The following is a 21,930-nucleotide window of genomic DNA, read 5'->3' as shown; positions in this document are numbered from 1 at the left end:
ACGCGATCGCGAAGCACAAATTGCCACTGCCTCACATTAACCCTACGCGATCGCAGATATCCCCACACGATCGCGTAGAACAAAAATCCTCACTGACTAACTAAGCCTACGCGATCGCAAATGCATTCACTCGATCGCGTAGAAGGAAAACATTATCAGATATCAGAAAATTCCAACAGCTGTTCTAGTCCAAATTTTTGATCCGTTAACCATCCAAAACTCACCCGAGCCCCTCGGGACCTCAATCAAATATAGCAACAAGTCCTAAAATATCATACGGAATTGGTCGAACCCTCAAATCACCTCAAATAACGCTACAACCATGAATTATACCCCAATTCAAGCCTAATGAACTTTGAAATTTCTAATTTCTACAAACGACTTCGGAACCTATCAAATCACGTCCGATTGACCTCAAATTTTACACACAAGTCATAAATGATATAACAGAGGTATTCCAAGTTTCAGAATCGGATTCCCACCCCGATATCAAAGAGTCAACCCCCCTCCCCCGGTCAAACTTTTCAAAAATTAAACTTTCGGCATTTCAAGCCTAATTCCTCTACGGACTTTCAAATAATATTCTGGACACACTTCTAAGCCCAAAATCACCATACGGAGCTATTGGAATTATCAGAATTCGAATCCAAGATCGTTTACACATAGGTCCATATCCGGTCCACTTTTCTAACTCAATTATTTTTTTAATTATGAGACTAAGTGTCTCATCTCACTCCGAGTTCCTTCCGGACCCGAACCAACTAACCCGATATAATATAATATAGCTAAATAACACAAAAAGAAGTAAAAATGGGGAAAACGAGGCTATAACTCTCGAAACGACCGGCCGGGTCATTACAGACAGATAGCAACTAAGTGCAACAACAAATAGAAAACAAGTACAACATCTTAAGAAAAAAATCACTCACTGGGCTCGTAGCCCTCATCACTCACTCTCAATGGGTACCCGCGCTCACTGGGGGGTGTACAGACTCTGGAGTGGCTCCGACAGCTCAAGCACTATAATCTGCACGGACAACTCACGTGCCATAATATAACTATCTGGATCCGCACGGCTAACACATGTATTGCATGGCCAACTCACGTGCTACAGTATAATATAAGGATCCGCACGGCCAACTCATGTGCTACACGGCCAACTCACGTGCTATAGTATAATATAAGAATCTGCACGGCCAACTCACGTGTTGCACGGCCAACGCACGTGCTATAGTATAATATAAGAATCTGCACGACCAACTCACGTGCTGCACGGACAACTCACATGCTATAGTATCAATATCTCACAATCAGGCCCTCGGCCTCACTTAGTCATAAATCCCTCCAGTCTCTCGGGCTCTTAATAATCATGAAATCAGCCCAAACAACAATGATATGATGTATCAATAATAACAACAGAGACTGAAATAAAATGTGCAAGTAAAAGCTGAGGTTGAGTACATATAGCATTTAGCAGGCAATTCAACAAGTACGCAACCTCTGTGGGTCCCAACAGTACTATCACATAGCCTAAGCATGGTTTCTAACATGATTTACAGTCAAATTTTATCAACACATAGAGAGCATATAACTAACAACAAATTATTTCAACTTTACAGTTTCCCGGGACGGACCAAGTCACAATCCCCTCGGTGCACGCCCACACGCCCGTCACTAGCATGTGCGTCACCTCCAAAATAATTACATGATACCAAAATTCGGGGTTTAATACCCTCAGGACCAGATTTAAAATTGTTACTTACCTCAGAGCGTGAAATTCTTTACTCTGCTATGCCTTTGCCTCGCAAATCGTCCTCCGAATGCCTCGAATCTAGTCACAAATAATTAGTTTCAATCAATAAAATTTATTGGAATTAATTCCATAAGAAAATACTATTTTTTCATAAAAATCCAAAATTTAACTCAAAACTCGCCCGTGGGGCCCACGTCTCGGAACCCGACAAAAGTTACAAAATCTGAAAGCCCATTCAACCACGAGTCTACCCATACTAATTTTACCAAAATTCGACCTCAACTCGACCCTCAAATCTACAAATCTTATTTCCAAATTTCTAAGCACCAATCTCCGATTTACACCTCAAAATCATGTAATCTAGTCGGATTATTCGATGATAATTCAATATTATGGAGTAGAAATGATCACAAGGGACTTACCTCAAGTTTTTCTTGAAAATATATCAAAAGATCGCCTCTCCTCAAGCTCCAATTTGTCAAAAATGGCGAATGGGACGAAGTCCCTGTTTTTATAATTCTGCCCAGACTGCCTCGGTTTTGCCTCGATCTTGGCCTTCGATCGAGGTCCTCGATCCTAGGTCTCGATCCTGGGTCTCGATCCTGGGCCTCGATCCTGACCTTCGATCCTGGCCCTCGATCATAGCTCTCGACCCTGGTCTTCGACCCTGCCTTCGATCGTGGCCCTCGACCCTGGGCTCGATCGTGGCTTCGAGCCTGATCCTCGACCCTGCCTTCGATCGTGGCCCTTGACCCTGGGCTCGATCGTGGCTTCGAGTCTGATCCTCGACCCTGCGTTCGATCGTGGACCTCAACCCTGGGCTTGATCGTCCTTGATTCTGGGCTCGATTTATTTGGGCTCGATTCTAGGCTCGATTGTGGCAGAAGAAATTTCCAACATAAGGAAATTGCAGTAGCTCTTGTAGTTCAATTTTTTATCCGTTAACCATCCGAAACTCACCCGAGGCCCTCGGGACCTCAACCAAATATACCAACAAGTCTTAAAACATCATACGAACTTAGTCGAATCCTCAAATCACCTCAAACAATGCTAAAACCATGAATTACGCCCCAATTCAAGCCTATTGAACTTTGAAACTTTTCATTTCTACAAACAACGCCGAAACCTATCAAATCACGTCCGATTGACCTTAAATTTTGCACACCAGTCATAAATAATATAACAGACCTATTAAAATTTTCAGAATCGGATTTTGACCCCGATATCAAAAAGTCAACCCCCTGGTCAAACTTTCCAAAAATTCAACTTTCGGCATTTCAAGCCTTATTCCTCTACGGACCTCCAAATATATATTTTCGGACATGCTCCTAAGGCCAAAATCACCATACAGAGTTATTGGATTCATCAAAATTCAAATCCGAGGTCATTTACACATAGGCCCATATCCGGTCCACTTTTCTAACTTAAATTTTTTAATTATGAGACTAAGTGTCTCATTTCACTCTGAAATCCTTCTGGACCTAAACCAAATAACCCGGTAAGTCTTAAAACGACTGTGAAGCATAAATTGAGCAGTAAATGGGGGGACAGGGCTGTAATACTCAAAACGACCGATCGGGTTGTTACATTATGTGTAGCTTCATATCATTGGAATGGTTGATATATAATGTTATAACGAATATTCAAGGCTTACAATTGGAAAATTTAAGTTTCATGTTGATATGCCACTTCAAAGTCATCCAAAGGGCATCCCCATCGTGAGTAACAGATATTCAAGGCTTACATTTGTTAGAATTATGCTGTTGCCTTAGAAGATATGAATTCCTTAACTTCTAGAGCTCCGAGATTTCTTCATCATTTAATGGATCCTAGCTCTGAAAAGATTTCAGTAATAGAATTTAAAATTCCCAAGGTAAAATAAACCTGAACACTTTACTTTTTCTAATGTCACGTACATAGTCTCTTATATATATATATATATATATATATATATATATATATCTTTTCTCAGGTATTAGAGTACCTGGAACTTAGTATGGATCTCTATTTAAAAATATGTTAATTGCATTATATATAGTGTGTAATCAAATAGCGCAGATAGCTTTTTGACTCCTAATCCATTTCTGCTTTGATTATTGTAATAAGAGATTATGTGTGCGCTATAGCATTCTACTTTGGATTGTGTGTGGATATGACTCTTAGGCTACAGTCTGGTCTGTAATTCATTTGCTACTTTTAGGAAATTTAACCAAATCCAAATGTATAAGGATGTGAGGAAGAATAGCATACAGGTAAACAATTAGTTATATCTTAGTATTGATTCATTAAAGAATCAATGAATGAGCAAAAAAGAACCGAGTGGATGTAAGAAATTCTATCTTTTTACCTTTTCAAAAAAGAAATAAGAAAGAGTAAATATAATAGTAATGCATATGTTAGATCTTTTTCATATTTTTTACTATATTTTATACTTTTAGAAAGAGAAAAATCCAATAGATAACCAAATCAATGCTCTTGCTTCTTACAAAGAGACATGATTGTCCGGCAGATCTTAGACATATGACTAATATTCAGCAGTCTCATTCTTGAGAAAAAGGTAAGCATATTCTAAGTGAAAATTTAAATTGTTTTATCATATTACTTTATCTGCTCTATGAGGCATGATCTAATGATAGAAAGGGGCATAAAGTAAAAATACAGGAGGAACTTAGGAAAATAGAGGATAAGAAAAAGTTCCAGGTATCATTGATGATGGAAATAATGCCTAATCAGCAATATTTGAATACTTGTGCTTCTTGAAAATATATAGGTGCGCAAATGATACTTACATCTGCAATGAGACATAACGAAAACCTGAAATGAAATCTATTAACTTCAAGAAATAAAATTTTATGCAGCAGATAAAGATGGACCGCATAATACTTGAAGAATGACCGAATATAAATAGTAAACAAGCATATAAATGCTTAAAGTTTTCAAGCATGCTTAGCCAATGAAAGTTGATTATTTAAGGAATACTAAAAATTTATATGCTCTTTTAAATATTTTGCAGGAAAATAGACAGAGGACGACGCTAACTGATGCCAATTCTGGAGCATGCCTTTAGTGCTAAATTAGAGTCATTGATGCATATGGTTTCGTGTTGTGCAAATTAAATTGGATATTTGAAAATAACATGGTATAATACTTTGTGTGCTTCCTCTCTTTTTCGACAACATATTTCCTCAAGGAAATCTCTTAGTTTTGACATTCCTATATTACCTTTTGCGTTCTTTTATCTCTTTGTTATATTTGAATTTACGTGGTTTCTTCACTTTTTTTTATTGAATAAAAGGAAAATGTATCAATGTATTTCATATTTCATGAACAAATCTCTAGTATATATATAAATGGTGAAGGGTGTACGAACACCGCATTCTACCATTGTACAAAAGGTTATTTGAGTTGTACGGTAAACTTGGTCTTATTCTATTCTATTGGTGCTTGGGCCTATAAACACGTGTATGTAATTCTCTTTTAGCAGTCCTTTCACCTGCCTTTACCGTGACACCTGTTATAACCTTTTTATCTATGGGAAACAACTGGCTAGAACTTCCTCCATCCCCATTCTTCCTTCTTCAGCATCTATTCCATCTTCTCTGTTTATCCTTTTCTGATTTCTGTTATTCCATCCAATAAATCTCGAATTCATCAGTTTTTTTTTCATGGTATTTATCTTTCAAAGTATGAGTTCGCTAATCTGCAATGTTTCTTTGGTACTGCACCTTCTTCAGTTCTTTGTTGATAATCGGTATAGGCCTCTTCAACTAGGATGTTCTGCCCTATCATTTCTTCAAACCAGTTCATGAGTCCTTCAAACCCTAATAATTTTTTAAAACGGTATGGTTCTCTCCTTTATTGTTTTTTCTTTTGCTTTTATATGCCCTGTTTTTGCTGTTCTTTCTATGTACTTACAAACTCTTTAAAGAAATCTTGGAAATATGGGTCCCCCAGATGGCACTTGCTTCCGTACTTGCTCTAATGATAGCTTATTTCATTCATTTATTACCTTGTAAGTTCTGTCTGACATTTTGGATTTCTATACATTATTATCACCATATACAACTATTGAAAAAATGATAGTAGTTTCAATCCAGGAAAAAATTTAAAATTTACTATAAATTTTAAGTTTTGAGCTCTTTGTTTCGATGAATTTTTAGTGCAGTCTTTCTTTCGTTATTGGACTTTTTTTGTGCGAAGTTCTTTAGAGATACTCTTGCGCCCCTTGACTCCTTTCATCCCGCTAAGCTGTCTGAAACTGGTTTAAAGGTAGTTTATGATCTGAATATTAAATGAAATGCTTGGATTAGATTTGGTCAATTCTAAATTCTAATAATTTATAAGTTAATTTAACATACATATTTATTAAAGTTAGATCACTACTGTTTATGATATAAGATCCAACATTTTATGGATAGCTATAAAAAATAAATATCTTAAACTGTTTGAACTCACTCATGTTTTAGAATGTCTGGTTTGGGTGCTCCTCTAAGTTGCAGTAAATTTTGGACTGAAGATGCACCAGAAAACAATAAAAGGCCTGTAAGCTTCGGCATTTGTTATGTGCTTTTGTTCCTATTTGTGACACCCTTCACCATTTATATATAGTAGAAATTATCATGTTATGAAGACGAATTTAATGTAAATAATGACAATTTTAACAATATATAAGAAGGTAGGTTGTTGAACTAAATATTGCTTTCTTGAATTTGTATATGTAGTTTAAAAGAGGAAACTTTACAAATGGCACACAAATATAGCTTTAATGAACTAATTTATAGTTACCTACCTCATCATACCTCCGAATTACTTAGAAAAAGCTTCCTATGATCCTTTTATTGTGCAGAAAGCACATACCTCTCACTTCTTTTTTATTAGCTCTCACTTCTTTTTTAGTTAATTGATACACGTGCATGAAAAAGTTAGCTTTCTTAAGGGAGTTCAGTAGAATCTCTAAGTTCAGTAGGTTTCATATTTTTTGATACATTTGACTGTTGCAACTGTAAAACTGCAAAGTCAAGGGAGTATTGCAAGTCTTGCCATATAGAAAGTTGACATGAACATCAGAAAATATGATAAAGCATAGCTTGATGCTTTTCCTTTGTTTCGTTTTCCAATAGATGCCTGGTATATTTATGTTTCTGGTCAAGTTTATCGAGCGGGAATCCCCATAACATGCATTAGAGGACGTTGGAGTCCTACATTTTACAATAATTCACCACTTGATGTTAGGAAATGAATACAATTATATCTACGGCTATCATATGCATGTAGTGTGTTTCATCTTTAGTTTGTCGAACGCAAATGGTTTGACAAGATGAATAAACTCTCTTCTTGAAGTGAATCATATTAATCAGATCCAAAAAAGATTGTGTCATAATAAATGGATGAAATTTCTGCTGTATTTAACTAAAATAATGTTTCACTACTGATTTTAGGATAACATGGTGATCATGGACGCACTGAATTTCTGCCAAGAAAAGTTTAACAAGCATCCTATCTTGCAATTTATATTGGTGATGGAATGACGAGGTATACCTTAAGAACGGTGGGAAGATGGTTTAGGGGCCGGGGGCGAGGACGGTGCTAGGGCTGGGTATGGGAGTGGTTCGAGGATTACTTTAGAAATCCTTTCTTTTAAACTTCAGTTTATTTTTATTTTTGACAACAGATATTTCATGTTATTTGGGGATGAAAGCTGATGTTTGTAAACTTTATTTTATAAAAAAATTGAACTGTTCTTTTGAATTGGACGGATCATTTGATTGATGCTGCTGTTGTGAATGTAATTTTTATCAAATATTTGCTTGTGTGGTTGGGATGTTGGTTTAGTAATTTGACTTTTGGTTAGTAATCTTACTGTGAGAGAAATAGAGGCTAATTAGCCTCTTTGAAGTTCCTCCATAGCACCCTTAAAGGACTTAAAATGTCAAATTTCTACTTCTTCCCTTTATGAATTTGTCATTCCTAAGTAATTACCTAAACATGAAGATGAGTTCCTTTAAAATGTTTGAGATTCAAGATTGAAGAATGTTGTATTGGCTGAGATGCTTGAATATATGACCACGTTGGTTTTAGTTGATCTTAGAAGAATGGATTTACAGAATACTTGGTCTATATGGCCAAGCTGTAGAGTCAAAACTTTATTCGTGAAACAATGTTCATTTGGAGGGCTTTGAGAATTCAGAATAATTTGGATGTGTCTTTCACTATACTCTTTGAAGTAAATTAAATGTCTTGATCCCAGTTTTGCTCTCTCATGCAATTGTGTCCCTGTTGTAATATTAAGATGCAATGATTAATGTTTACACTTTCCTTTTCTGACGTCCATTAATATGCTCACCCAGCCTTTGGTGAGTTCCTTTGCTTAGGACAATGCTAATTACTAGTCAGATGGTCGACTTGGGGCTACTGGTGTTCACTTATGCATGCACAGAATATCATTCCTGTTAATAAATTTCTTGAGAAGAGCTAAGCTACATGTAAGTATGTGAGTTTTGCCTTTTATGAGGTAAAAATGTCTATGTAGCCTTTAGCTTTTATTTGTATTGCAGGTTACTGGTTGAATCAACCAAAATTTCGTTGTGACACACTCATTTCTGGCTACTCATTTTTCAAGGTTCCATTTCATTATCAAACTCTGGTGGCACGTTTGGTATTAGGATAGAATAATGATCACTTTGTTAATTTTCTGTCGTCTTTGGTGTTGCTCTCTATTCTCATTTCAGCTTGGTTTTACCAAACGTTGGTGTTCAGCAGCTAATGCACTGGCCTATATCAAATTGAAGGCTCTACAAAAGTGGAAAGTCAAAAAGGGGTCACTCTCTTCTAATTGAACCCCCCCCCCCCCCCACACACACACATCCTGTACAGGGCTAAGCTTAGTTGAATTCCTTCAAATTCAAGGGTTATAGGAGCCTCCTTTTTCTTGAAGAAGAGGTGCATCCCCATTTCCTTCCGCCTTATTTCCATTTCCCCCTTCGGCCTCTCCCTCTTCGATTCGTCTTCGCTTCTTTTGAAAATATCCATGTGAACTCCATCTGGCATTAAGCTTTGAGAATATCTGAATCTGATTTGTTTCCAAATACCTAATATCCAAAAACAGTGGAGTGGAAAATTGAGTAAATTTACAGAGTTTGTAACATTTGAGGCCTTTCAGCATCTTGCCTTTTTATTATGGTATTGAACATCATCTATGGCGTAGATAACGACAACTTTGTGTTCAGTTCAAATCTTTATACTGCAATTTTATGTACAGTCCAAATCATCATATCTTTAATGTTATGAGAACTTGAGTTACAATACAAATTTCAATTAAGTGTAGTACTGTTAAGTAATAATACAATTTTATTGCAACTCGGATATTTCCCCGCCAGTGTTACAATCTCTCTAGCAAAGGTTTCACAAATGTCTTCAGGCCCGTGCTGCACCGGCCTCCATTTCTAGTATATATATATATATACATTTATGCTTAAATGCAATTATTTATTACTACATGATGAGATCGTTAGCATTCTTTTGGGAAGGTTTTGTGGCTTTGCAGCAGTTTTTTCGCTTGTTTAAACTCAGGAAGAAAAACAAAAAAGGAAAAAAGGAAGCATGGGCTTGATTAGGGGTGTCAATTTGAGCCCAAATCCATCCAATTTCTGCACCACCCACCCCACAAAAAAAAAAAAAAAAGTAAAATTTACTTTTTGTTTTTATTTTCAATTTTCTGCATCATCCACCCACCCTAACCCCCCCACCCCACCCCACACACACACACCTTTTTTTTTTTTTTTTTTTTTTACTTTTGTTTTTTATATTTTCAATTTTCTGTCCCTTCCCGCGTGCCACAAATGACCTCTTCCTTTTACAGCCAGACAACTGGCAGATAAGTTGGGCATCTAAAGAACATAAGATCTGAGCTGCCGCCTGGCATAAAAGTCATATTGTCAACTAGGAAAATTGGCACAACCAGGCATCTCAGACATTGATAAGGGAATAATCAGGCTTTCATGAGGATGATATTCCTTTCATCCGAATGGCAAGGTTTTTTCTTTTTTCTGCACCATCCACCCACCCCAACCCCCCACCCCACCCGCAAAATATTTTTCAACTTACACATTTTAAATACTAATTTATTATTTTAGAAAATGTATTTTGATTCTCAAAATACTAATAGTATTTATTTACCTTTTATACATAGGTGTATAAAAGGTAAAAGGCTTTGTTTATGCAAGATTAGGAGCGGCTCAAGGATATGCGGGGCCTAAGGCCAAAGTTTAATATAGGGCCTAAATTTTTAAAAGATAGTTATAACATACGTTTTGTTTGAAATATATTCTTCTAACTTTTTGAAATACAAAGTTGTTAATAATCTTTTTTATAATCGATTTTCTCTAATTATCTTTATTCAATTGATAATATAGCCAGCTTATTTAATTTTTCTTGAGATATTGTTGATATTAGATAATATTTTATAGAGCAATAGAAGTATAGAATTATTGGAAGCTTAAAAGTATTGTTGAACAGTGGAGCTAATGAAATCTTGTAGAAAGAAAGTGAGTAATGAAATATTGGAGAAAGAAGGCGAGTAAGAATATTAAAGAGAAAGACAAAAAATATATAGGGGTTTCTAAAATATAAAGATATTGGAGAAAAGAAAGATTGACTTCGACATATTAAAAAAGGGAGAATGAATTTTTGTATACATTATCTAATGAAGGAGTAAAACTGAAACGTTGCGAAAACTATTCATATATCCATTTTTAAATATGCCAAATTATTACTTTATTTACATATCTAAAGAGCTCTATTTCCTTTTATATTAAAAACTATAATTTTGTATTGAAAAGTACTAAATATTATTTTTTAAATACCTATAAACCTATTCTTTTTAAAAAATGCCCCCCCCCAAATTTGGGGGCCTAAGGCACATGCCTTACCCCTCATCACGTTAGAGCCGGCCCTGTGCAAGATAAGCATCATTCTAAAACATGGATCAAGTTGGGCGGGTTGGGTTATGACCTATTGTTTAGCCTATCTTGACTCTGTTCATCTTAGCCCAAGTACACTTTGGACTGGATTGGACAATGACTCATTTATTGACCTAATTCATCTTCATCCGCCCAAATTCGGCCCAATCCGTCCATTTGCCACCCCTAGGCTTGATCAGCAAAGCTCTATTATATTGGTAAGACATGCAGTTATGAAAATTAAAATATACTTATGTCTCTGCCTTGAATATTATCAACTAACCAAGCAGCATAAATTCATGCAATATTTAATATTATAAAGTTACTTTACTCTAGAAAAAGTAAATCTAAGACTTTAAAGATAGACCTAATGTTTATCAAGTCAGTAAGATCTATAGCTCCTAGTATTTGAAAATTAATTGATATGTTCTGAGTTTAGTCCTTGTGTTATTCGTGTTAGAACGTTTAAGCTTCAATTAAATACATAGCTTTTTTAAGTACAATAATACTAATTGACCTTTTTTCTACTAACTTGGAATTTCTTTCTTAATCAACTTAGACATTCTATTCCTCCTTCAACCATCATCACATACCACCACCATCTATTTCTTTTCATTCTGAAGCTTTAATTTTGATAGAACCAATTCAGTTGCTAGAACAAATTCCCTTTCAATATTTCAATCCCCCGCAAAAGTCTAGAAGCAAAACCAATGAGGTTTTGTTGACATATCAACATATGATCAAGAACATTCCACTTAGATCATGCAACTTCTTTCTTGTCTTGATCACAAACTAACATCCGTTAGTTGAAGATGACATCTGTTAGTATCATTCATTCATTGGAACAAAATTATACCTTTTGTTAAATTGAAAGTTAATATTGTTAATTAAGGCATATATAATACAGAGACTCACGTCACCTTGAAATCCAGCTCTAATTACCGTAAGATAAATGGGGATATTCCCTGTTTGGTGACACCCAAAAGTTCTTTTCTAATCTGGGCATATATAAGGCAAGCAGCGAAACTATGCAGTCACGTGTTTTCCGTTTGCTGTGAGCCAAAAGCAATCTAAAGTACTTTCTTTTCCTCCATTTTACTTTCATGTTTTTCTCTTACATATTTCATATGTAATCAATGTCTTTTTTACTTTCAAGAACAATTAATACTAAAGATAAAACGGGAACATATAATTATTTATATCTTGATAATATAAAATGACAAGTATTTTGGATTAGTTATTTTTAGTAATCATGCCAACTATGATTAGGGGCGGATTTAGGCTTACAATATGAGGAATGTGGGATCTTACCACAATCAGCAAATGTTTTAGAAATAAATGATACATAGTACGAGTCTACGAGAACACCAAAAAGTGGAGTCCGGAATCAAAATGTGATTCTTTTGGACTCAAAGAACCAAAATGTGTGGGAAAAAAATTGGTGACCATAATATATATATAACGCCCTTTTATAAGGCGTTATACCTTAACGGTCGTTTGCCAAATTAAGTATAGCGCCCTTTTTTAAGGCGTTATATTTCTGGCAAACGGGCGGGAAGGTATAGCGTCATCACTTAAGGCGCTATAGTATAACACCCTTACCTAAGGCGCTATAGTATAACACCCTTACCTAAGGCGCTATACTTACATAAATAATCATCTCTCCCCCTTCAGCTTTTCCAGGTCGACAAGACAATACACATAACGTGGTATTTCATCGCGCTATGTTTCGCGTGATAATGATTCTTTCGGGTATAAAACAGCTTCTTAAACTGAACCAAGTCATCTGTATTTCAAAGACCTTTTGAATAAATATTACAACATCCATTTAAAAAATGTCACTAACATTTAACAAGTGGTTCAAAAAGAGGCAAAAAGGTGAAGGTAGTTCAACAGATCTCCATGGAACACGTCTTAACACTATCGATCCCTACCTTGAAAAAAATATGCTAGGTTGCTACACTGACTTGGTTGATGACAAGTGGTATGTTGTTTTGCGTACCTTGGAAAATAAGCCTATCAATATACACACCGATCTCAAAGTTGCAGAGCACATTATTGAGGGTGAAGCGCATTCTACAAAGCCTGAAAGTATGCGAATTTGGGGCGAAAAACTACAATGGGTTCTCCCTTACTCAAAACGGTTTGATTACAAAGTACCATGTCGTTGGCATGGGCTTGTTGTGCCACAAGCATTGTCTGCAACCTTCCAAACAAACACACACAAAGATGCACCAGAAGTGATTTGACATTTGATGAAGGAGATTCTAGAGATGGAAAAGCACTAGTTGTTCATCATGCAATGGATGATCTTAACTTCCTGGGAAGAATAAAGGCTCAATACTGGGATTTATTAGAAAATGATAAAATGCATAGAGACAATGATTATCCTGTTATCCCAATAGTTGTCGAGTGAGAGGTGCTACCTAAGTTTCTACCATAGACGTTGGACGTGGGAGTCCCATATTGTTGTAAAAATGAAGCAAGTGGTCTTCTTGATGATAGCGATGAAATGCGAGAAATGTGTGTCAACTGGGGCCTAGATTACGATGACCTCGGTCCCGAAAGGTATGTACACGATGTTGATGGAGAAGATGAAGACAATGACAATGAAATAGTGCCAAACAGCGACGATAATGGCGAATGACAATTTTTTTTTTCTTTGGGGTGTATGTTAAATTGTTGTATTGAAGGATTAATGCTAAATATCAATAAGACTTAACACCAATGGAAACATAATTTTATTTCATATATTTTACAAGATGAACATGTACATACAGTTATTACAACAAATTATTGAAATATAACACTACGGGTATCCTTGATAATTGGGCACATTGCATGAACTTCCATCGGGAGTTGAATTACTACCGCTACCCAAATCAGCTGAAGGACATTTATGATGGTCGTGTCCTATTTGCGAGCATATGCCACATTTATGCGCATAAACGGTATCACTAACATCCATTTGGTTCCGTATACACTTTTTTTTTTGCGCTTGTCGTTGACGCAAATACTCCTTGTTACACACCATTTTAAATTGTTCCGGCGGCCAATAATGCTCAACACCCGATAACTGCAACTGTCCACTATAGGTGTTTAAGTATGCAACAACACTATATTCTTTATCAACGTAGCTGGTTGCCGCGAAACCTATATGTTGAAAGCACTTCATGGAATGTGAGCACGGTATGTGGTAGATGGACCATTTCCCACAAGAGCATAACCTTCTGGCTTAATTTACAGTGCGTGTATTATTCCCCCGTTTAGATGGATAGCGGTGCGAACTTTAAAAATATTTCGCTCGTTGCGATACTGTAAATATGAATGCCAATGTGTTCGGCTCCTGTATTTCTCAAATCTTTTCATTGGTATTGGCATAAATTCAACACTCCTTTCCATCAATGATGATGCACCTCTAGCCCTTTCAACAAACCTCTCCGCCATCTGCTTGAATGACATCCGCACCATGGCAGTGACAGGCAATCCACGTGCAGACTTCAATAACCAGTTGAAAAACTCTAACACATTTGTAGTCAGAATTTCCCATCTTCTGCCACCATCCGCATGCAAAGTCCACTTGCCAAGCTCATGTAGCATCAACCAACGATAGGCTCCTTGGTCTTCTTGCTTGATCGATTCCATGCGCCTCCTGAATTTACACTCTTCATAATCTGTTGCAGTCATCTACATTAAATCATGCAAATCCTTGTTGGGACGTGTCTTCTGGAAATTGTCCTTCTGGTGCCTCACACAGTAACAGTGGTAGGCATACGGTTCCTGTCATGCAGGCAAAATCTGTACAAAACTTAAAATACCGCCATGCCGATCAGATATTAGATAAATACCTGAACATTGTCTGATAACGTGCTCCTTAAAGTGGTTCAAAAATAGTTTCCACGTCTCTTGGATTTCATTGGAACAAATAGCAAAAGCTATGGGAAATATACTTCCATTAGCATCTACTGCAACGGCGATCAACAACTTAATATCATACCTTCCATAGACATGAGTGTCGTCTATGGATATTACCGGCCGGCAATGCACAAAACCATCAATTGCTGGTTTAAATGCCCATAACACATATCTGAATATATGTTCTGATATTCCCGGACTCCGCTCAAGCTTCCATTCAATAATAGTCCCGTGGTTAAAGTATTTCAATGCGGCCGTGTACCTAGGTAGAGATGCAAAGGACTTATCCCAGCTACCATAAATAATTTCAAACGCACGTTTGAGCCCATGAAATGCCTTTCTTTTTGTAATGGAATATCCATATTCCTGGTGGACATATGTTATACACTCTTTGATCTTGTACCTTATGGACGCTTCAATGTGTGGAATCGAGACAAAAGAAATCAAGTTAACATTCAAGTTAAAATGATTCCCACTGAATGTGTCCATTTCACAATTGTGGGTGCCAATGTATTTACCCACAAACCCACATATTTGTTTTCTTCTTCCTCGCATGCAACATCCAATTACAACCCTTAAACTATCTACGACAAATAACCTTATATACATCCGGAGATGACTTTGCTACCGTGATCTCACGACACTCTTTTATGCTGTACATTCGCACTGTCGTGCTTAGGCGCGCTTTATCAGAAAAAAGCATGCCCTTTGACAGCACCGTTGTTCTAGATTCATCCCATATTGTTGTCCGAATTTCATCAATATCCCTTGTGAGGGCATCCACATCCGGCATACTTGAAAAATGATCAAGGTAGGAAATCTTCCTTGAATGAAACAACACGTGGGACTCGTACACTCTTGGTGTAACGGGAGATGGAGCATGCTCCCTCGTCAAATCAGGTTCAACATTCTCTTCCTCCTCATCATCACCCTCATCAGGGAAATGTGTGTCATATCCAGACTCATCGGCATTGTTGTCATAATCACTATTCTCTTTCTGACTCTGCGCATCTGCCATATTTCGGTTAAAATATGTCGTCTTCGGGCAATTGAGTAAGGACATGACCTTCAAGTTGCTCGTTTTCACCGCACAACCAACAAAATAATGAGTTACTCAAGTTGATCCAAACTTTACATATAACTTTATCACTTCACTTACAAATCATAATGTGTTGATATCCCATGATGGACATTATCCTGTTGGTGATGACTCCCGGATGGACCACCATGATCCAACACACCAAAACTAGGCATATTCCACCTGGGCGTTGGTTCATAACTTGTAAAATTCATATTTGGCCGGTACCCCCTGTGGAATATATGAGTGTTAATACAAATTCAATACATCAAAAATAAACATCGTAACACAAAGGAAAATTGAAGTTTACTACTCGGCTTGTGGATTATGTAAACTAGGGGAGAAATTATTTTCTCGCTCCTCATTCGCCCGTGGAGATAAGTTTAGATCAGGCCAAACTCTTTCACCCGTAACCTGTTCGGCTAAAACTACTCCAAAATAACCACCCGATGACTGAGGGATATCTCTACTTTGCGCAACCTCATTATTGCGAACGTCTTCAGCCTTGACATACATTTTCGATATTTTTATCATAAGAAATTTCTGGTATTCATCCGGAGTCCTCAAAAAATCTCTCAGAGTTTCATCGTCTTCGATGTCAAACTCAGCATAACAAGCAACCCCTTGTAGAGTGACAGAATACGGATATCTTCCGGTTATTTTAATATTTACCGAACGTTTGCTCACACTCATTTTTTTACATAATAATAATACCAATGTATCGTACTCCATTGTAAGTGGCAACTTAACATGACACTGTGGAGATAAACTATAGCTTACTGAGTTATTCGCCATCACAACCTCACCCCCCCTCCCCCCCAAAATATAATGAAACCTAATTCTTCACTCTTCAGACATAATGACAAAATGCAAAATAACTTAACGAAGAAATATTTCAGAAGACTTGAGAATATTTATAGATGGATATTTACAAAATCCTTAACCTCTTTAAATAAGGCAAAAACCAGTTCAGGGATACAATTATTTGAGGTATAATGCCTTAAATATGGGCGTTATACCCATTTGAATTATTGTTATGTCAGTTAAGCCCAGAAGAATCATTGGTGAGCCACATAATATATATAGCGCGGTAAGTTAGGGCGTTATATATATATAGCGCCTTAAAAAGGGGCGCTATACTTAATTGGGCAAACGGCCGTTAAGGTATAGCGCCTTATAAAAGGGCGTTATAAATATTATTGTCACTATTCTTTTTTCCACACATTTTGATTCTTTGAGTTCAAAAGAACCACATTTTGGTTCCGGAATTCCCAAAAAGTGAGGTACAGAACTTGTGGAGCTGAGTGAGGTGGTGGAATTAGGCCCTGCGAAAAAAATAGTATATTTAATATTGAAAGTGCATATTTTTCGAATATTTCGATTTTGTTATTAAGAGGAAAAAAATAGCTAAAGAAACAGAAATGCAAAACTCAGTAAACTTTTTCAAAAAAGATTTGCAGATCCAGAAAGACACGGAGAAATTAGAGAATACAAGTATCCATGCATATATTGTAGTCCGCACTGAACTGTGGGTTTGAACCCATAAATTTTATTTATTTCTAAACAAAAGCTAGCCTGTTCAAACTTGTCCTCTTCCACTTAACTCATGAATAAGCTCATTTAACGCTTGCCATGATGTCCCCCCTTCTTTGACTGCATTAATGGCTGCTTCACCAATCTCCTTCACTTTCTTCTTTGCCTCTTTACCTTTCTCTCCTTCCATTAATTCCCTTATCGGCTTTTCCAAACCTTCCCACTTCACGAACCCTCTCACTGACCCATTGCACCTTTCGACCCTTAGTCCAATCTTGATTTCCTCCACTACCATCCTTGCATTTAGGTGTTGCTCCGCCATCATTGGCCATGCTAGTATTGGCACCTCTGCGCATATGCTCTCTATTACCGAGTTCCAACCGCAGTGACTTAAGAAACCTTGAACGCTCCCGTGGCTCAAGATTTGTCGTTGATCAACCCACTCTGTCATCACCAATCCCCTGTTTTTCACTCTGTTTTCGAACTCATCATTGGGTTCACTTGTAGCGCTTCTCCTGACTACCCACAAAAAGTTAACTTCAGATTTCTCCAACCCAATTTTGATTTCCTTGAATTGTTCAGGAGATAGTTCAGCTTGTGACCCGAATGCAACATACAAAACTGGCTTCCCCTGTTCTAACATTTCGTCAAGCCATTTGATGTATGAAGGCTTCTCCTGTTGTTCTTTCGGTGGTTCGACCGCTGCACAAAATGGTCCGACGCACACTTTTCTAGGACTAGATGTACGGTTACAGTAGTCTACATAAATAGATTCAAGCTCGTAAAAGCTGTTCACAAGTAGACCATAGCTTTTAGAGGTTGCTATGATTGCCTCCGTGGTGAACTCGAAAATGGGACCCTTTGGTTCACGCTCTCTGAAGGGAAAATCAAAATCATTTCTAGTGAGTTTAATCGAAGGGAAATTAGGGACTGCAAAAGGCTCGTCGTCGGACGCTTCTGTGTGAAGAACTGAAGCAGCTGAATGCGATATGGCCGAGGAAAATGCGCTCATGCCGTAATAAGCTATTCTTGGGATACCAAATTTATTTGCAGAGTCTAAAGTCCACCCGAGGAAGCCATCAGTGACCATGAAAGTAACTGGCGGAAGAGATTCTAAGGCTTGTTCGAACTGGGGTTTCATAGATTTGGTGGCGTTAGCAAAGGTAACAAAAAGTGACATGGAAGGAAGTTTATCAGTACTTTCCACACCTGGGGGAATTCCTTCTATATTTTCAGGAAAAGGGATGTCGATGATATTTATGTTTGTGTTAGAAAGAGATTTGGAGAAGAAAGGGCGATTTGCAGGAGTGGTGAAAATGGTGATGGCAATTTTGCGATTGAGAAGAATGCGAGCAAGGTCGAAGATGGGAATTGTGTGGCCTTTGGACATGAAAGGGAACAGAACAACATGAATACAAGGAGGAGAAGCCATTTTTCTGCACTCTTGCTCCTCGGCTTCTTGATGTTTTCAGACTTTGGAATCGTCGTGTACATAAATGAATCCAACAATATACTCCCCCCTTTCAGTTTTTATAGCAAGCAATCCAAAAACAATGACATATTTTGGAAAAGCTTTTTTTAGTATTTTTTTTCAATTTTCACTAAGCAACAATCTTGTACAATCACGTAAATGTTACGAAATATTTAAAATCATAAATATTAAAAGTTTTATACCCACATAAATAATTAAGTCCACACATATATATATATATATATATATATATATATATATATACTAGTTTTTGGACGCCACCGTGCGTTGTACATGTATCCTATGTCTATCAATACAATTTTTAAAAAATGATTTAATTGTTTAAAAGTATACATGAGTTGGATGAGTAACATGAAATTTTAATGCAACATTATTTGACATATTCTCTATGAAGTTGAGGCCGGTTAGTGTAGTATGACAATGTGTAATGAAATTAATTTTGACGTTGTTAGGTCCAAACATGCAATACAATCGTATCGCGCTCCTAATATTTTATTTTGAAACGATATATGTTTTATTCTCACGTTAAACTGGTACGTCATGACCAGAACTTTTGACATCTATGTAATTTTTAATTCACAATTTGTACATACATGACACATACTGTAACGACCCGACTTGTCGTTTTAGGATTTTACGTTCCGTTCGGTGGCTTAAGGTCTCGAGCAACTTTGAAATGTGTATAATGACTTACGAGGGTGGTCAAGTTTGGTTTTCGGATGATTCGGGATTTAATTGAAAGAACAATTCTTGTTTTGGAAGTTTAAGTTGAAATGATTGATTGGATGGTGAATTATGTGTAAAAGACCCCAAAATAGAGTTTTGATGATTTCAATAGTTTCGTATGGTGATTTTGGACTTAGGAGCGTGTCCGAATTTTTTTTTGGAAGTCCGTAGTGAAATTTTGCTTGAAATGGTGAAAGTTGAATTTTTGGGAAGTTTAACCGGGGAGTTGACTTTTTGATATCGGAGTCAGAATTCAGTTCTGAAAATTTTCATAGATTCGTTATGTCATTTATGACTTGTGTGCAAAATTTGAGGTCAATCGAAATTGATTTGATAGGTTTCGGCATCGAATGTATAAGTTGGAAATTCTTAAGTTCCTTAAGCTTGAATTGGGGGTATGATTCGTAGTTTTAGCGTTGTTTTATGTGATTTGGGGTTTCAACTAAGTTCGTATGATATGTTAAGACTTGTTGGTGTATTGGGTTGAGGTCCTGTCACGACCCAAAATACATTAAAAGGCCGTGATTGCGCCTAACACTACTGTTAGGCAAGCGAACCATAATTAATTAACTTAATTACTCATTTTAGTATTTTTTTTAATCAAAAGTTCCTTCAATTAAATAGTAAAGATATAACTCATAGAGTAATTGATAATTATTTTAGCAACTAAATTACTAAACAACCCATAACCACTCCCAAAACCCTGTGTCACAAGTGCATGAGCATTAACTAGAGGGTAAAATAAAATACAGCATCTGTCCGGAATACAAATTAGACAGAAAAATATAAATAACTCTGAAGGAGACCCTGTTGGCTGCGGATCGTAATATAGAATGCAGCTCACCTAAGTCGCCGCATTTTAACCACACCTTTGCATCCCAAGGCCGCTAGACATATCTGTACCTGCACAAAAATGTATAGCAAGCGTAGCACGAGTACGTATACAACGTGTACCCAATAAGTATCAAGCCTAATCTCGAAGAAGTAGTGACGAGAGGTCGACTTTGACACTCACTAAGGATCAATAATTTCATAATAGAATATAATTAATTAAACATGATTTTTAGGTGAACAACAATAATTTTTCCTAACAAGCATAAATAATTAATTCATTAAATTTCAATAATTTTCAGCTTATCAATTAGCTTCACAAGCTGCAATTAAAATATCAAAGTATCGAAATGAATTAATTTTTAATTTATCAATTAGCTTCAAAAGCTGCAATTAAAATATCAAAGTATCATGTAATTGTTATTATTAGGCACGATTTCTGTCGAGGTCATACGGCCCGATCCAGAGTGGCGTGTACACTGCTGAGGGACGTGCGGCGCGATCCATAGATGCATCTATACTGCCGAGGCGTTCGTCCCGCTCTATAAGAAAGGAAGATATTTTCTTATGAACCTCCGGAATGAGAAGTTAGTATAATGTTAACACGTAGGATGTTCAATCTCTATTAACAATTTAACAATTTACATAAAATTCAAGTATACGAAGTTTCGATCTTTTACTATTTCCTCTAACAATTTACAATATAATTTCAGTAATTTAATTAAATAAAAGGAGAAATTATCACAAGTAATTCATGATTTTAGTCCTAAACTACCCGGACATAGCATAATTAATAGCTACGCACGGACTCTCGTCACCTCGTGCGTACGTAACCCCCACAATTAGCAACAATTATTATTGTAAATCGCCTATGGGGTAAATTCCCCCTTACAAGGTTAGGCAAGAGACTTACCTTGTCTCAAAGCCTATTTTCCGATCACAACACCGCGTAAACAATTCCCAATTCGGAGCCGAAAAATCCAAAACTATCCAAATATTATATAAAATAATTAATACATGTTCGAAAATTTGAAATTAGACTATCAAATAAATTACCCTATCCAAAAATGGTAAGTTTCTAAAATTCACTCCGGGCTCACGTGCCCAGATTCCAGAAATGTTTGGAGGAAAACATTACCCATAATCTCAAGAGCTCAAATATACAATTTTTATCCAATTCCATAACCATTTTCGTGGTTAAAATCTCATTTTTGTCAAAACCTAGGTTTTTCATCTAAACCCTTGATTTTCAAGATTTACAGGTTATAATCTACCCATAATCTATATATTTAATTCAAAGTATGTCGAATTAACTTACTTAAGTTTCTAGTTGAAATCCTCTCTCAAAAAGCTCCAAAATCGCCCAAAACTGGAGAAAATATGGGCTAAAAATGACTGAGCCTCGTTCCCTTTAAACCATTCTGCTCAACAGCATTTTCGCACCTGCGGCTCTCAAGCCGCTTCTGTGTCTCCACATCTGCAGAAATTCCCTCGCAGATGCGGCTTTCCCTTAGCCAGCTTTTCTCGCACCTGCGGTCAGCGGCTCGCTTCTGCGGTCTATAAGCCGCACCTGCACCTTCCTCCGCACCTGCGTTTCACCCCTTCGCACCTGCGCCTTCACAGGTTCGGTTCCTTTTATGCATCT

At 36.8% G+C, this 21,930-nt stretch overlaps 1 protein-coding gene and 1 long non-coding RNA gene across 2 annotated transcripts; one reads left to right on the top strand and one right to left on the bottom strand.

Moving 5' to 3' along the window:
- The first annotated feature begins 5,154 nt into the window (after positions 1 to 5,154).
- LOC104089730 (uncharacterized) lies at positions 5,155 to 7,501 on the top strand. Its single transcript, XR_684799.4, has 2 exons — positions 5,155 to 5,593; positions 7,192 to 7,501. It is a non-coding gene; the product is annotated as an uncharacterized lncRNA (long non-coding RNA).
- Positions 7,502 to 17,125: 9,624 nt separating this feature from the next.
- LOC104089731 (UDP-glycosyltransferase 90A1-like) lies at positions 17,126 to 18,750 on the bottom strand. Its single transcript, XM_009594700.4, has one exon. It carries the CDS (start codon positions 18,666 to 18,668, stop codon positions 17,283 to 17,285), a length of 1,386 nt encoding a protein of 461 aa, XP_009592995.1. The 5' UTR covers positions 18,669 to 18,750; the 3' UTR covers positions 17,126 to 17,282.
- Positions 18,751 to 21,930: the final 3,180 nt, after the last annotated feature.

The sequence above is a fragment of the Nicotiana tomentosiformis genome, chromosome 2 (assembly GCF_000390325.3).
Source record: "Nicotiana tomentosiformis chromosome 2, ASM39032v3, whole genome shotgun sequence".
Lineage (NCBI taxonomy): Eukaryota > Viridiplantae > Streptophyta > Magnoliopsida > Solanales > Solanaceae > Nicotiana > Nicotiana tomentosiformis.
This window is presented reverse-complemented; position numbering and strand designations above follow the sequence as displayed.